This window comes from Phocoena sinus, chromosome 9 (genome assembly GCF_008692025.1).
Source record: "Phocoena sinus isolate mPhoSin1 chromosome 9, mPhoSin1.pri, whole genome shotgun sequence".
NCBI classification, from domain to species: domain Eukaryota; kingdom Metazoa; phylum Chordata; class Mammalia; order Artiodactyla; family Phocoenidae; genus Phocoena; species Phocoena sinus.
In genome coordinates, this window is record NC_045771.1 from 23815559 (window position 1) to 23830758 (window position 15200).

General features: G+C 42.6%; 1 protein-coding gene across 3 annotated transcripts in view; it reads left to right on the forward strand.

The window, feature by feature from the left end:
* The window catches only part of RBM28 (RNA binding motif protein 28), a 30955-nt gene extending 16190 nt beyond the window's left edge, over positions 1 to 14765 (forward strand). For 2 of the 3 annotated variants that reach the window (XM_032643596.1, XM_032643598.1), the window contains 9 exons: positions 69 to 142; positions 938 to 1073; positions 2056 to 2120; positions 3986 to 4144; positions 6037 to 6186; positions 6498 to 6572; positions 9726 to 9985; positions 10554 to 10653; positions 13182 to 14765. In XM_032643596.1, the coding sequence (XP_032499487.1) occupies positions 69 to 142; positions 938 to 1073; positions 2056 to 2120; positions 3986 to 4144; positions 6037 to 6186; positions 6498 to 6572; positions 9726 to 9985; positions 10554 to 10653; positions 13182 to 13316 (1154 nt within the window). In that variant the 3' untranslated portion in view covers positions 13317 to 14765. The remainder of the gene's footprint in view (positions 1 to 68; positions 143 to 937; positions 1074 to 2055; positions 2121 to 3985; positions 4145 to 6036; positions 6187 to 6497; positions 6573 to 9725; positions 9986 to 10553; positions 10654 to 13181) is intronic. The other variant, XM_032643597.1, reaches the window with a different exon arrangement.
* Positions 14766 to 15200: the final 435 nt, after the last annotated feature.

The following is a 15200-nucleotide window of genomic DNA, read 5'->3' on the forward strand; positions in this document are numbered from 1 at the left end:
GTGTTGTCTTTGGATTCCTGGTGGGCCATGGGTGTTTGGGATCTACTTAGTTTTTTCTCTCTGTGCAGGTTGTGCATTTGCCCAGTTCATGACTCAAGAAGCGGCTCAGAAATGCCTTGAAGCTGCTTCTCCAGAGACCGAGGTAAGGAAGACATTTCCTTTACTCTGTAACTTGGCAGTAGTGGCTCCCAGGGGCAACATCTGATGTTAGCACAAAGCCGCATTATTATTATTGTCCATGGTATAATAATAATAAAGCGAACACTTGTTGAGCACGTAGTGTGTGTTAGGCACTGAGCTTTACGTGCATCACTTTACTTAATCCTCACATCAGCCCTGTAGGTGTGTATAAGGTAAGTACAATCATTCTTATTTTACAGGTGAGGAAACAGGTATAGTAATCTATTTACGGTTCACTCTCTGTATGTCAGTCTTTATCCTAGGCTGATGACATGAAACACTGGGACAAGAAGGGATTAAGGCCATCTGTGAAGTGGAGTAAATGTTTGAGAGAGAAAGTGTGGGTGATTGAGAATTTTTCTGTGATTTCTATAACCAAGTATAAATTGTTTTGAGATAAATTACTCTGTATTGCCATTGTCTCTTAAATTCTCCTGAGTAGAGTTAATACTACCATTTCATTAGCTTTCTTTAGAATACTAAAATTTTGCCAGTTTACAGATCATTTTCCTCAATTTGGGCCTACTTTGGGACTAATCAGCTCCCTTAAAACAAACGAACATGTGGTGGCCTTTGCACAGCTGTGCTAAATACTGTTAGGCTCAGTGATCTACTTGCAACCAGCTGGGCTAAAACATCCTGGGGGTTGGGTTCCACAGTATAATTGGGGTTTGCTGTTTTCCCTTTCCTTGGTGTTCCTTGTCAGGTGCTTAGTTTCTACTCGTCATGAATTTTAAGAGGTTGCAATCTGTTACAGAGTGGTGGGCTTAAACTGGATGGCCGGCAGCTTAAGGTTGACTTGGCAGTGACCCGTGATGAGGCTGCAAAGCTCCGGACAAAGAAGGTGAAGAAGCCGACTGGGACCCGGAACCTCTATCTGGCCCGAGAAGGCTGTGAGTGGTGGCAGGGAGATGGGAACCAGGCTTCTGAGTAGCTGGCCCCTTGCTGTGACAGTGACCTGGCAATAGTATGTTTGGGGCATGTTTCAAATTAAAAACCCTGTGTCCTCTTTAACAGTGATATATTGTTAATCCACTTTAGTAGATGTGGCTTTCTGTTAGGAAGGCTTCACCCAGTTCATGGATTAACGAGTCCCGTTCTCCTTTCTGCCTGCTTGCCTTTAGACCTTTTCGTCCGAGGATTAGCAGGGCAAAGAGGGAGGAAAAACTCAAATTACCTTTGCCTTTTGTCATCATTCCTGATAGGTTTTCTGAAGAAGTTGAAAATTATGACGAAAATTACTCTTTTGGATTACTCATGGATTTTAAATATGCACTGAGTACCTTTCCCTTAATGTGAGAAAGATAATCAGGAATTAGTTTTAATTAAGACAAAAGAGAATCCTTTCCTCTAGGTCACACAGTATTGCCACCTGCTGCACAGCTGCACAGCCTGGACTAGCAAATGGGAGACCATTAGCCTTTGAGACTAGGCCCTGTGTTATGATGTAGCTGTTTTCTAGGTTGGCTTATCTCACTGCTTAGTAATGGCTCCCAAATACATGCGCATTGAAATTCCAAGGACAGGTTATAGGTAGAGCATTTTTGCATTCTAGATGCCTAAAATGTACTTATTTCCAGAATTTCCTCTAGGCCTTTCCATCTGACTTTGGGCATGTACATGAAACTCTTTGAGGGAAAGGAAGGAGAGGAACAAAATCACAAAATGTTCAGAGTTTTAGTCCTTGAGAGCAGCTCATAGACAAGAACTTAGCCCTGTAGCCTATTTCTGGACCTACCCAGATGCCACTATGTCCTGGCCAGCATAGTCCTCTGGGCCCTGTACAGAGAGCTTGCATCATTCAAATCACATTCCTCTTATTGCTCAGTGAAAATTCCCTTGCTGATGTCTTGGCCTTTTTCCCTCTTTCTGCAGTGATTCGTGCTGGGACGAAGGCTGCAGAGGGTGTGAGTGCTGCTGATATGGCCAAAAGAGAACGAGTGAGTAGATTAGGCACCAGTCTTCATGTTCTGCATGACTTAATAAAATCCATAAATAATAATAATTGAATGCTGGAGATGCTCCTCAGAGCCAAGCAAGTATCGGTCACAGGTGCTGCTTACACTGTTGTTAGAAAACAAGCACACAGGTGAAACAGCAACTAACCCAGCATTATACATAATATCATGTCAGCATTATATGCCATTATAGGAACTGGGTCTTATTCTTTGTTTTCCTAATGCTCAGCAGTAAACGTTTGCCACATAGTTTGCTTCTGGGTCATGGAGTAGATCCCTAGAGGCTTGGGCTGTATATAATTAGGTGTCGGTATAAATGCAGAATAACATAAGAAAGGAAGGTCAGTGTGGCTAGAGTTAGTAGGGAAGGAGGTGTAGATGTGGGTCTTGGAAGGGAGAGTTAAGATGTCTGTTTTGATGGGGGAGGGTGGTGTCTCCAGTAGGAAAACTATGTTATGGGATTTCCACTGATAACTGATGCTATTGAGTTCCTTTGCTGCTCGGCAATATTTGTTCCGGTAATTTTTACTTTTGCCCATATAGCTTACTTTCAAAAAGCTAAGCCAGCCTAGAATGGTAAAGATGCATGATCATTAACAGAATTAACTATGGAACCTGAAAGTGCAGAAGAGGACGGACAGAGATGAGAATATAGTGACAGCAAGAGGCAGCATGTCTTTTCTCTGTACAGTTTCTGGACTAGTGTCCTCAACTTTTTTTGGTAGTGAACATCTGGAAATCATGGTTATTTGGGGGGCATTGTATGCCCTTTTCTGATCACAATGTGATAGTGACACATTTAATTCTCCCTTAGAGTAAATTTTTCTAGCCAAAAGCTCACTAGATTATACACAGTGTAATTCACAGCAGGCACAGTTTTTCCTAGGAGAAAAATTAGACTGTTCAATTTACGCATGATAACCTCTTCAAATAGCCCTTTTTATATTCATTTCCAGGGTATTTGTTTATTTTGTGATTTGTTAGTACCTTTACCAAACAAGAAGCAGCAGGGATGAGACTTGATAAAAGAAAAAATTTAATTTCAAACTTTCTTCTACTGAGCTAATTTTAACAAACAAATCAGGAGAAGAATGTCATCCTTTCACTTTAGAGACAGGTTGCCCTGGGACCAGTGCTTTGTGTAGCATAGTTGAGGCTCTAGACGCAGTTTGTTTCTATGGCCATTGACGTTTCTTTGCCTCAAGGTGGCAGAATTGAGACGTTTCTTTGCCTCAAGGTGGCAGAGTTGAGACGTTTCTTTGCCTCAAGGTGGCAGAGTTGAGACGTTTCTTTGCCTCAAGGTGGCAGAGTTGAGACGAGACAGTATTCTATCAAGAATTCTTAAATAAATTCCATTTCCTTTAGGAAGGACTAAGTAATTAGTTTGAGTTGATGGGTAGATAAGGGCTTGGCATAGATGTTAACTACAGTATTATTTTTTATTTGCTCTGGGCCGGGTTTGAGCTTGGGATTTTATGTGTATTACCTCATTGCAGCCTCACATCAGTACTGAAAGATTGGTCTTATATTTTGATCTACAGTTCTACTCTGTAGGTGAAATTATTGAGGCTTAAATAATTTTATGTAGCTTCTCCAGTTAGAGATGGATTTCTAATTCAGTCTGACTCCAGAGTCCATGATCTTATCACCTCTCCACCATCATCTTGCTTCCTTGACCCTTTCTTTCCTTGTGCTGAGTATCGTAAGGCTGCAGCGTGGGTGGTTTCCCTCCTTTCTTCTAGATGTGTGGTTATTGGATAGGCATCATGATTCTTTCCTGTTGGAGAATTATGAGCCTGTATTTTTAAAGGGTGGATTGTATTGTTAACAATTTATTGTTCTTTCAGTTTGAGCTGCTGAAGCATCAGAAACTCAAGGACCAGAATATCTTTGTCTCCCGGACCAGGCTGTGCCTGCACAATCTCCCAAAGGCCGTGGATGACAAACAGCTCAGAAAGCTGCTGCTGAATGCCACTAGAGGGGAGAAGGGGGTGCGCATCAAGGAGGTGAGAGTTGGCCCTGCCCACTCAGAACTCAGGTACTCATCCTGGGTCAGATCGAGTATTTCGTTCAGGCTGTGGTGCTGGCAGATTGACAGATTTTCTTTTGGACACAGTCAGCAGACAAGGCTGAGTTTGGCGATTTTTGTGGTTTTATGGGGTTGAAAAATTTTTTTTTAACCTCTTCTAAGAACTACCTTTCACATCTGACCAAATTGCAGCAGAATGTGAGGAAGTCTCTGCCCTCATGAATTAATTTAGCAAGCATTTATTGAATACCTGCTGTGTTCTCAGCATTATACCAGGTGCTGTAAGGTTAATTTTCTTGCTGAGAAAATAATCTGTGTGCTTTGCTCTTTAGAAGGGCATTTCGCTACCATTTAGTAAGAGCCATGTAGGCTCTTACCCTGTAGTAAGAGTCCTCAGTGCCCTGTGGTGAGCATAGAGAGCCACCCGGGTCTTCAGCAGTTGTGTTAGACAGACTCTGGGTTCACACCAAGACTTGGTTAGGCTCTGTGTGTGTACAGAGACCTCTCCTCTGCTCCCACAACACCCCTGTGTACCTGTGTCATAGTACTGACTACTACATGTCCTGTGATGGTCTGCCAGTCATTCCTCCCCACCAGGCTGAGCCCTTAGAGAGCAGGCGTTATCTCATTGTTCCCAGTTCTTGGCATAATACCTGGCACATAGTCATCTCTTGATCAGTGTTTATTGAATAAGTAACCTAGCCAATATTATGAATCTGCTTTGCTCTGATTCATCACCATAAACTATTTTCCTACTCCTGGAAATCCTCTTCAAAATGTAAGGTATTGGTATTCAGGGAATTCCAGGAGAGAATGTGAACATGTCAGCACGTAGCTGACACCACTCTTGGTAAAACTTGGTAACTGTTCAACTGTTACTGGCATAAGGGTGAGTTGTGTAATTTCTCATTAACGTCCACAATGCTTAGTAAGAGTCTGCACATTTAACACCTGCCATCATTTAGAGAAATGTATGTGTGTTTTACAATATTTGCATTATATTGAATTTTTAATTCTTTCATATGTGTAAATATCGTGTCTCAGTAAGATAGTAAGCCTCTTGAGGATAGGAGCCTCATTTTATGCTTTTCTTGATTATCCTACAGTACATGGCACAGTTCTAGGCACAGAGTAGATACCGGACGCACACCAAATGCAGCATCCATGTGTACCCAATGCCTAGACTTCTCTGTTACGTGATAACTACAGCTTCCAGCAGTAAAAGCACGTAAACTATCAGTTTTCCCCAAATATCCTACTGTTCCTTGGTGCCCCGGGATGCCTATTACAGCTTAAGGATTTAGGGAAAAATCATGCCAGAGAGGGTCTGAGCTCTGAGCAAAGACAGCTGAAGCTCCTTCCTGTATTTCTGAGGCTATATGTTGGGCAGGATTTTCCCCATACCTGAATTGTCTTTCTTATCTAAAGCCATCAGGCCCTTATCCTTCCCTTCTTCAGTAATTTCCTTTCTGAGTGGTTTCTTCAGTGAGGAGATCCACAGATGGCTTTTTAGCCTCAGTGCTAACTTATACAACCTCAAGTACCACGTACCTCTCAGCTTGTGTGTATTGTCGTGTCAACAGTTAGCTATTATAATTTTTCCTTGGGAAGTTTATTTTATTTACATGCTTACTTGTAGGTCTGTGTTGATGTCTGTAAGCTCTTAGAAAGCAAGAAAATATCTGTTTAACTCATTTTGTGCTCTCCGTAGGTGTATTCTAATAAAACAGACATTCGTAAGTGCTATTCCAGTAAAACTCTTGTGATGGTGATATATATGAAAACTGTTCCAATGACCTGATTTCTTGTTGAAGCTGTTAAGGATCTTTATCCTCTAATTACTGATTCTTTTTCTTGTTCTACTTGTAGTGTCGGGTAATGCGAGGCCTTAAAGGAGCTCATGGGAAAATTCACGGTCAGTCCTTGGGCTACGCCTTTGCAGAGTTCCAGGAGCACGAGCATGCCCTGGCGGCCCTGCGCCACATCAACAACAATCCAGAAGTCTTTGGACCTCAGAAGGTGAGCCTCATCCTGTGGGGGGAACACGTTCCTCTGAGGGCCATTTGCGGAAAACCCTCTGACGTTTGCATGGTGGGTAAGAGTGGCAAGGCGTTGGAGGAGTGATCAGTGATTCAGGTGATAAGATGATTAGAAGGAGCACTAAACTGGATAGACTGCTTGCAGAACTGGCCCCTTGCATTTAAGTAGAGTGAAGTGAGTAGCATCCTCTGACTTGCAAGAAAGAGGGTAGTGGTGGGACGATATCTCAGCTCATTGCACGCAGAGATTAAGAAATCTAATGAATGACTTTCTGTCCCCTTCTGCCACAGAGACCAATAGTGGAGTTCTCTTTGGAAGATCGAAGGAAACTTAAAATAAAGGAACTGAGGATCCAGCGCAGCCTGGTACAGAACTGAAATGTTTTTTCTGTCTCTGTTTTTTTTTTTGTTTGTTTGTTTGTTTTTAATTTTTATTAATTTATTTTTGGCTGTGTTGGGTCTTCATTTTTGTGCTGGGGCTTTCTCTAGTTGCGGCGAGTGGGGGCCACTCTTCATCGCGGTGCGCGGGCCTCTCACTGTTGCGGCCTCTCTTGTTGCGGAGCACAGGCTCCAGACGCACAGGTTCAGTAGTTGTGGCTCACAGGCCTAGTTGCTCTGCGGCATGTGGGATCTTCCCAGACCAGGGCTCGAACCCGTGTCCCCTTCATTGGCAGGCAGATTCTCAACCACTGCGCCACCAGGGAAGCCCCTGTCTTTGTTTTTTAAATTGTAGTAGTATACACATAAACTTTACTATTTTTAAGTATACAGTTCAGTTAAAACAATATTTTTTTTAGGGCCATATTTAAACTGTTTTGTGCAGTTTGTGGTTCTGCTCCCTTAAAGTAGGTCTCTTCCTCATTAGGTTCTTTATTACCCTTTACTCTTAGTTTCCTAGAACTCTGCAGGCCATCTCTCCTCTGCTGGCCTGGCTTGTGATAGCTCCACAGAACGGGGAGGAAGGAGAGAGGAGAATCGGGCTGATGTTATTACCAATCAGCAGTGCTTGTACTGCAGTGTTTGGTGATGGTACGTGTCAAAGTTAATAGCCAAGGTTAAGTTTTACATTACCTGTAGGTTTCAGCACTCTCTTCCATAATTCTGTTTTCTTCTTAGATGGCTGCAGAAGTGTGATGCCTGATAGTTTTAGTACTGTTTTTAATCTAGTGTAGTGGAGAGGAAAGAACAGGGACTTTGGGAACAAGAATATTCATGTTCAAACGCAGGCTCTGCCCCTTTCTGAGTTTCTTGGCAAGTTATTACCTCTCTCAGCTTCAGTTTCTAGTTTGTAAAAATAGGATTAACATCATCTGTGTTACATGGTTGATGAGGATTAAATGAGGTAGTGCGTGTAAGTTGTCTCGCATTCTACACAGTCAGCACACAGTCATTGCTCACTCTCTTACCCATCCTGCCGCAGGACATAGAAGGCCAGGTTATTCTTGACACCATAACTCTTACAGATCTCATTGATATTATACCTTAACTTGCGTATATACCAAACATTTGCAGTGCTTTGGTGTCTTTATGGTGTATATCACGAGCATGACTTTTATTTATTTATTTATTTTTGCTGCGTTGGGTCTTCGTTGCTGCACATGGGCTTTCTCTAGTTGCGCCGGGCAGGGGCTACTCTTTGTTGCAGTGCGCGGTCTTCTCATTGCGGTGGCTTCTTATGTTGCGGAGCACAGGCTCTAGGTGCGCGGGCTTCAGTAGTTGTGGCGTGTGGTCTCAGTGGTTGTGGCTCGCGGGCTCTAGAGTGCAGGCTCAGTAATTGTGGCGCACGGGCTTAGTTCGTCCGCGACATGTGGGATCTTCCCAGATCAGGGCTCAAACCCGTGTCCCCTGCATTGGCAGGTGGATTCTTAACCACTGCTCCGCCAGGGAAGCCCTGAGCGTGACTTTTAGAGGAGCAGTATCAGTGGTTAATACAATGGCCCTGGGTTGGAAAAACCTGAGTTCTGGTTATTATTCAAGGCAGCTTTATTATTGTAGTTATAGAATTATTTACTGCCTAAGTCGGAGGTGATTCTGTAGCTACTGGCTTAAAAAAAAAATTCAGGTGGCCTTATTTGTTGCCTACACTTAATGTACATACTGATCTCTCTGTGTAAAAGTGTTCCTCTCCCCTGACTCAAGGATACTTCTACTCAGTTTCCATACTCATATTCCACAAGTAGCATTTCCCCACCTCTCTCAAGAGATAAGACGTTATTACTTGTACTTCATGAAGTTCCTTAAACTTTTTTTTAGTTTTTTACTTTGTGAATGTCTCTTTTCTCCACTGGACTGTGAGTGCTAAAAGGTAGACACTTCATTCTGTCCATTTGTACCCTTACCACTTAAGAGACTGGCACATAAGAGGCATATAATAGATCTTTGTTGTGTCAGTGTGCCTGTCTAGATTTCTGAGGTGAAAAGGACAAAATAACATTATTATTACTACATTAATTTCACATGAATCTTCTTTTTCTTCCCCCACTTCAGTGCAAAATAAATCTGTAACATACTTTGTCTTCCTTCTCATGTCATCTTTTCCTTATCTTCATTTCAGTTATCTTTTCTCTAATGTTTTTCCTTTCTCTATATGGATTCAAGTTTCTGACGTGTCATTTCTTCTCCCTTAATACATTCATGTAGTATTTCTTGCAAGGCATGTCTACCAGTGATAAATTTCTTTAAAGTTTTTTTTCTTGGCCTCACTGTGCGTATTGTGGGATCCTAGTTCCCCAGTGAGGGCTCGAACCCGGGCCCCCGGCAGTGAGAGCACTGAGTCCTAACCATGGACTGCCAGGGAATTCCCAGATTTCTTTAATTTTTGTTTGTCTGAGAAAGTTTTTGTTTTTCCTTCACTTTTGAAGGATAATTACACGGGTAAAGCATTCTAAGTTGGTGATTTTTTTCCCCCAAACTTTAAATATTTCCTTCTATTCTCTTCTTGCTTATATGGTTTCTGAAGGGAAATCCAGTGTAATCTTAACTTTGTTCCTCTGTAGGTAATGTATTTTCCCTACCTCTGGCTTCTTTCAAGGTTTTCTCTTTGATTTTCTGCTGTTTGATATGATATGCCTAGGTGTACTTTTTTCTTTTTTTTTAATATCCTGTTTGGTTTTTGGCCTGGATCTGTGGTTTAGTGTCTGTCCTTAAGTTTGGAAATCCTTAGCTCTTATTACTTCAAATATTTCTCTTCTTTCTTCTCATTCCCATTATACATTTGTTACACCTTTGGTAATTGTCCCATGCTACTGGCCTATTTTCTACTGGCTTTTGCGTTTGGGACATACCTGTACTTTTCCCCTATTTCTGCATGTGGAAAGGGAAATGGTTGTTTTGTGTCCCCCACCCAGTAACCATCTGTTACTATTTCAGGGCCTGTGAACTACTTGCATTCACTTTCCTATAGTCTCTAACTATTTGGGGGAAGAATTCCCCTTCTCTCACCAGCTCATTCCTCTTCTGAATATTTCCAGCAAATAAACCTCACCCAGTAACTAAATGGCATTCCCTTGTCTTATACAGCAAAAAGTGAAATCCATGTCGGCAACTGGTGAGCAGCCCCAGCAAGAACAACCAGAGCTTGGGAAAAAACAGCAACAGAAAACAGCTCAGAACCACATGCATCAACAAAGCAAGGCACCCATGGAGCAGAAGGAGAAGGCAGGATCTGTCTCGTGGACAGGGTTCCAGACCAAGGCCGAAGTGGAGCACGTGGAGCTGTCTGATGGGAAGAAGCGAAGAAAGGTCCTGGTGCTCCCCTCACACCGAGGCCCCAAAATTAGGTGAGATGCAGGATGGCGGCTCAGAGGGTTTGTCTTGCTTCGCCCTTTTTCCTCTTTGTTTGGATGAAAGGGATGCTTGGTGTGCTCCAGTCCCGCATGAAGTATCTCTACACCAGCAGAGTCACTCTTGGACCAAATGGAGGCCGGAACAGGACTGGCAGAGGGGGCCTCGGAGGAGCCTTCCAGTGCGGGCTTTCCTGATTTTTCTCTTCTGAAGAGCTTCCTCCTGTCCTGGTGGTGGTCTCTGTCAGCTGGGGCCCATCTACCTGAGGTTTCTGTTTGGGACAACAGATTAGTGCTGTCAACAGAAGTTGATCTGGACCAAATTTTTGTTAGGTATATGAAGGTTTTTGAGATTTCCTTGAGGTTTTAAGCTAAAACAAAAAGAGAAGTATACAGATGTTGAGCCATAGGACATTCTGTTGCAGTATCCCTTTTTAGCATGATTTCTCATGGGCTTAGAAAGAGCCAGCGTAAGAAAAGGCATTTTATCTTTTGGGCTGAGAAAAATCTCAGGCGTCCCAATTAGAGGAGGAACTCAGGGTGACACTTGACCATATTGTTTCAGGTTACGGGACAAAGGCAAAATGAAGCCTCTCCCTCCCAAGAAGCCAAACCCCCAGATAAACCACTGGAAGCAAGAGAAGCAGAAATTATCTTCCAAGCAGGTAAGTTCTGTAGGCCATGAGGCTTTGGCATGGCACAGCTCTGCTGGGGTCAGCAGCCGCTTGTGCCGTGATTAGTTGTGCAAAGGGAAAGGGCTTCGGGGCTTCCCTGGTGACGCAGTGGTTGAGAGTCTGCCTGCCGATGCAGGGGACTCGGGTTCGTGCCCCGGTCCAGGAAGATCCCACATGCCGCGGAGCGGCTGGGCCCGTGAGCCATAGCCACTGAGCCTGCACGTCCGGAGCCTGTGCTCCGCAGCGGGAGAGGCCACAACAGTGAGAGGCCCGCGTACCGCAAAAAAAAAAAAAAAAAAAAGGAAAGGGCTTCTAGACTGCACTTATGTACAGGATTGCAGCTTTTTAGAGGATGTGGAGGTACATGGTCCTAAAAGTGGGGAGAATAATAAAACGAACCTCATGTATTGGTTACTCTGCTTCAACAATTATCTTGTTTTACCTACCCCCCACCCCACCCCACCCTATGAATATATTAAAGTGAATTCTACTTCACTTGTAAATGTGCCTCATGTGGAAATGAGGTATATTGCTCAGAAAAATATCTCAGAATTCATCTCGAGCTGATCAGGCCTTAAACACACATATACCCCAACACATATTATGCCATCATCACATCTAATGATGTTAATAAGAAGCTCTTAATAGCTAATATGTAATCCATATTAAAACGTTCCCAGTTGCCTCAAAAATACATTTTTTAAGTTGGTTAGTATGAATCAGGTTCCAAACAAAGTCCACATGTTATACTCGGAATTTTTTTTTGGCCATGCCCTGCAGCTTGTGGGATCTTAGTTCCCTGACCAGGTATTGAACCTGGGCCACGGCAGTGAAAGCGCAGAGTCCTAACCACTGGACCGCCAGGGAATTCCTTATACTTCATTTTTAAATCTCTTAAATCTTTTTTTCCCCCTATAATATCCAGTCTTCCTTACATCCACCCCTGCTTTTTTCCATGCAGTTAATTTGTTGGATAACCCAGGTCCTTAGCCTTAGAATGTATTACATTTTGAATTTAGTTGCTTTCTTCCTTGTGCTGTCATTTAACTTGTTCCTCTAATACCCCATGTTGCCTACAAACTGATTGTTAGATCTAGAGGCTAGATTAGATTCAAGTTCAGTTTTCTTGGCGAGAGTATTTCATAGGTGGTGCTGTGTGCTTTCTGTTGCATTGCACCGTAAGGTGCGTAGTGTCTGGTTGCCCCATTTTTAGTGATGCTGTGATTCATCAGTACGTTCAGGAATTGTCTACCTTATCCCTCCATTTGTAAAGTCCCCCATCAGCCTCCCACCTAAGGGTCTTAGCACCCACTGATGATTGCTATCTAGATCCGTATTTCAATACGAGTTGCAGAATGGTAATTTTCTAATTTTATCAACGCTTTTGTGTTTTTAAAGAAGAATTCTAGAAAAAAAGAATCCCCCCTCGTCAACTGTTTGGTTCCCATGAAATATCATTTGTGTAGGAAAGGCAGGGTAAATGCTTGATTTTGTTCTTTTCCTTTTATCACATTCCAGAGTAATGAGTTGTTGCCCTACCAACCTCCTCAGATGACCAGTACGATTTTTTTTAGTATTGTGAATTCCTGAGGTTTTATGTACTTGATGTGTTTCAGTCAGATGCAGTCATTATTCTTGTCCCATCTGAGGCCAGCAGAAGCCCCTTCAGGTTGACTCCTGCCTGAGTCCTTCTGACATGATCCTGTCTTTGATAGTGTCCTTACTTCCTAGTACAACTGGATGTCCCAACTTATCTATTTCTTTGTCAACCCTGGCATTAGCTTCCAAGGAGCCCTAGTTCCTTTTTTTTTGCGCTATGCGGGCCTCTCACTGTTGTGGCCTCTCCCGTTGCGGAGCACAGGCTCCGGGCGCGCAGGCCCAACGGCCATGGCTCACGGGCCCAGCCGCTCCGCGGCATGTGGGATCTTCCTGGACTGGGGCACGAACCTGTGTCCCCTGCATCGGCAGGCGGACTCTCAACCACTGCGCCACCAGGGAAGCCCGGAGCCCTAGTTCTTAATAGAAAGTGGTGGTCCTGCATTCTTGATCATTTGAAGTCAAATTTTCTTTTTTTCCTTGCCTAGTTCCTTTCTTTAAAGGGTACAAGAGCATTAGCTTCTCATCCTACTCAAGAAATCTGTGTCTCTGGGAAGCCTCTGACCCATCACACTATCTTATAGAGCTCTCTTTGAAACCCTGTAATTCTTGGTGAGGGAAAGGGCAACAAGCAAGACCATCCAGACTTGGGGCTGACTCATCTCGGAGGAGATTCGTGTGAACATTTGGGAATTGAAGGGGGAGAGGCCTTTGAAACACGGTACTTTAGTGGGGCCCTCCTCTTAGGCACTCCTGGTCTGATTTCTTACCAATGGATGATTCTTGCGGGGTCACTGTCTGGAAGTCCCTCTTGTGGTGGACAAGATCTCTGAACCCACTTTCTCCCTTGGCTGGCCTAAGGGTAAGGTAATACTTAATGCCTGAAACCGATTATCTTATGTTTCCTTACCTTTCATTTGTAGGTACCTAGGAAGAAAGCTAAGGGAAATAAGACAGAAATTCGCTTCAACCAGCTGGTCGAACAATATAAGCAGAAGTTATTGGGACCTTCTGAAGGAGCTCCTCTTGCAAAGAGGAGCAAATGGTTTGACAGTTGATGATGGTAGCAGACTGGGTAAGAAGCTGGATTGTGTGCTTCTTGGTAAAGCCTCCCCGCCTCCCCCATGTCATTTACTGAGGGAAGGAAACTCCTTGAGTGCACTGCCACTTTGGGGCACTGCGACTGGGGCACATCTGAACTTTGGTCCCTCCCTCGTGTGTGGTTATTTGACCACAGAGAGGAATTTCAGAAAAACATGGTGATGCTTCCTGCATATTTTGTGTGAAGTTGTGTTTATAATTATCCATTTTAATTCTCTGTTGCTCAAATGGAAACAATTATAAAAAGCATTCTTGACTGCTGAATTTTTAAGATGTATATTTTGTTAAGTGTCTTCTCTAAATGAGATATTTTGTGGCTTTTTGAATAACAGACTCTCCTTTCTAATATATGGGAATCCTTTGTTATTCATAAATGTTTTTGATATTCCTAACTCTAATTCAGGTATGTAGTCCTACATACTGCAGGAATCGATTAAGAAAGAGCAGAGAAACATGATTTCCAACCTAGTCTTTGAGGGTGGGAGAAACTTGCAAAGTAATTGAGGGCGTGGGGCCTGGCCAGGAGCAACACCTGATAATTGTTTGCCAAATGAGTGGGTAACTGTTGGTAGTTAACTAGAAATCAGTTGGCAGTGGCCCACAGACACTAGCCTGGGTGGTGCCAACCTGCATTTCCTCTCTTCCAGCACCTCCTCCTGAGGACTCAAGAGAGGTGGTCGGTGGTGGAGAGAGCAGTGAGCATGGCCAGAGAAAGAGTTGGAAATACAGCACAAAGCTCTTAATTCCCCAGTCCAGTCTGGTGCCATAATAAGTGATGCTTTCTTCAGAACCATTGCTGACCTAGGGATATGGCTATTTCATTGCAGTATCTTGGGAAACCAGTGAATGCTCAGAAATGCCCTTAATTGGTTTAAAGATGGGTAAAAGAGAGACCATGAAAATACTGAAACCTTTTGGAGAGAACTAAAGTACAGAGGCTGTATCTCCAGAGTTACCTTGAAACAGTGCAACTTGGGGAGTTCGAAATGTTCTGGCAGCAGCTTGGCAACCCATCAACCCTAGGATGGCCTGTACTCTGTGAGGGAGTCAGACACTTTATTAAAGGTGTAAATAGAAGATCCACAGCATGCCTGGCCTCTGATCTGTTTTCCCTTGGCCAGCTGTCTGCTCACCACTTTTTCCCGTAGTGTACAAATATCTATAAATTAACATTTAAAAATAATATGAACATTTAGGATAGATAAAAATTGGGTTCATTTCAGATAGCTTTGCCAGATTTTCTTAGATCCAGATTTTTCTTCTGACAGGTATAGCAGCCCAGTATGTTTAAAACATCATTCAGCTGCTCGAAGTTACTGCACAGTTCTTTTCTTTTTTTTTTTGCCTTTATTTTATTTTATTAAATGATGTTTGAATCACTAAATTAAAAAATATATATTGCTGAACATTTACAATGACAATTTTGCATTTCTCCATATACTTTATCATATAATGATGTTATGTTTTCTAAATTTCTTAAATCTATATTTAAGATACAACTATATAATAAGAATCCCAAGGAAAACAAAACTTAAACCTCAAAATTATTGTTCATCCCATTACTATTTAAGCTGCTAATTTTTGCCCATTAAAACTCCGTTTTTTACGCATATTTAAAAATCCACATACTAGTATCATTTTCATTTAAAAAGTCACTCCTTAATACATAACTTTCAGCATATGGTTATTTGTGAATATAATTTTGCAAAAAATTATCTTATGTCTGATAGTTTACTTTTGAAACTATTTAGAAAGCTTAAAGATGCAAAAGAAAAATAGCAAATTGGATTATATAATCTGCATACATAAAGGATTTGCATTGAACTAAATCACAGAGGCAG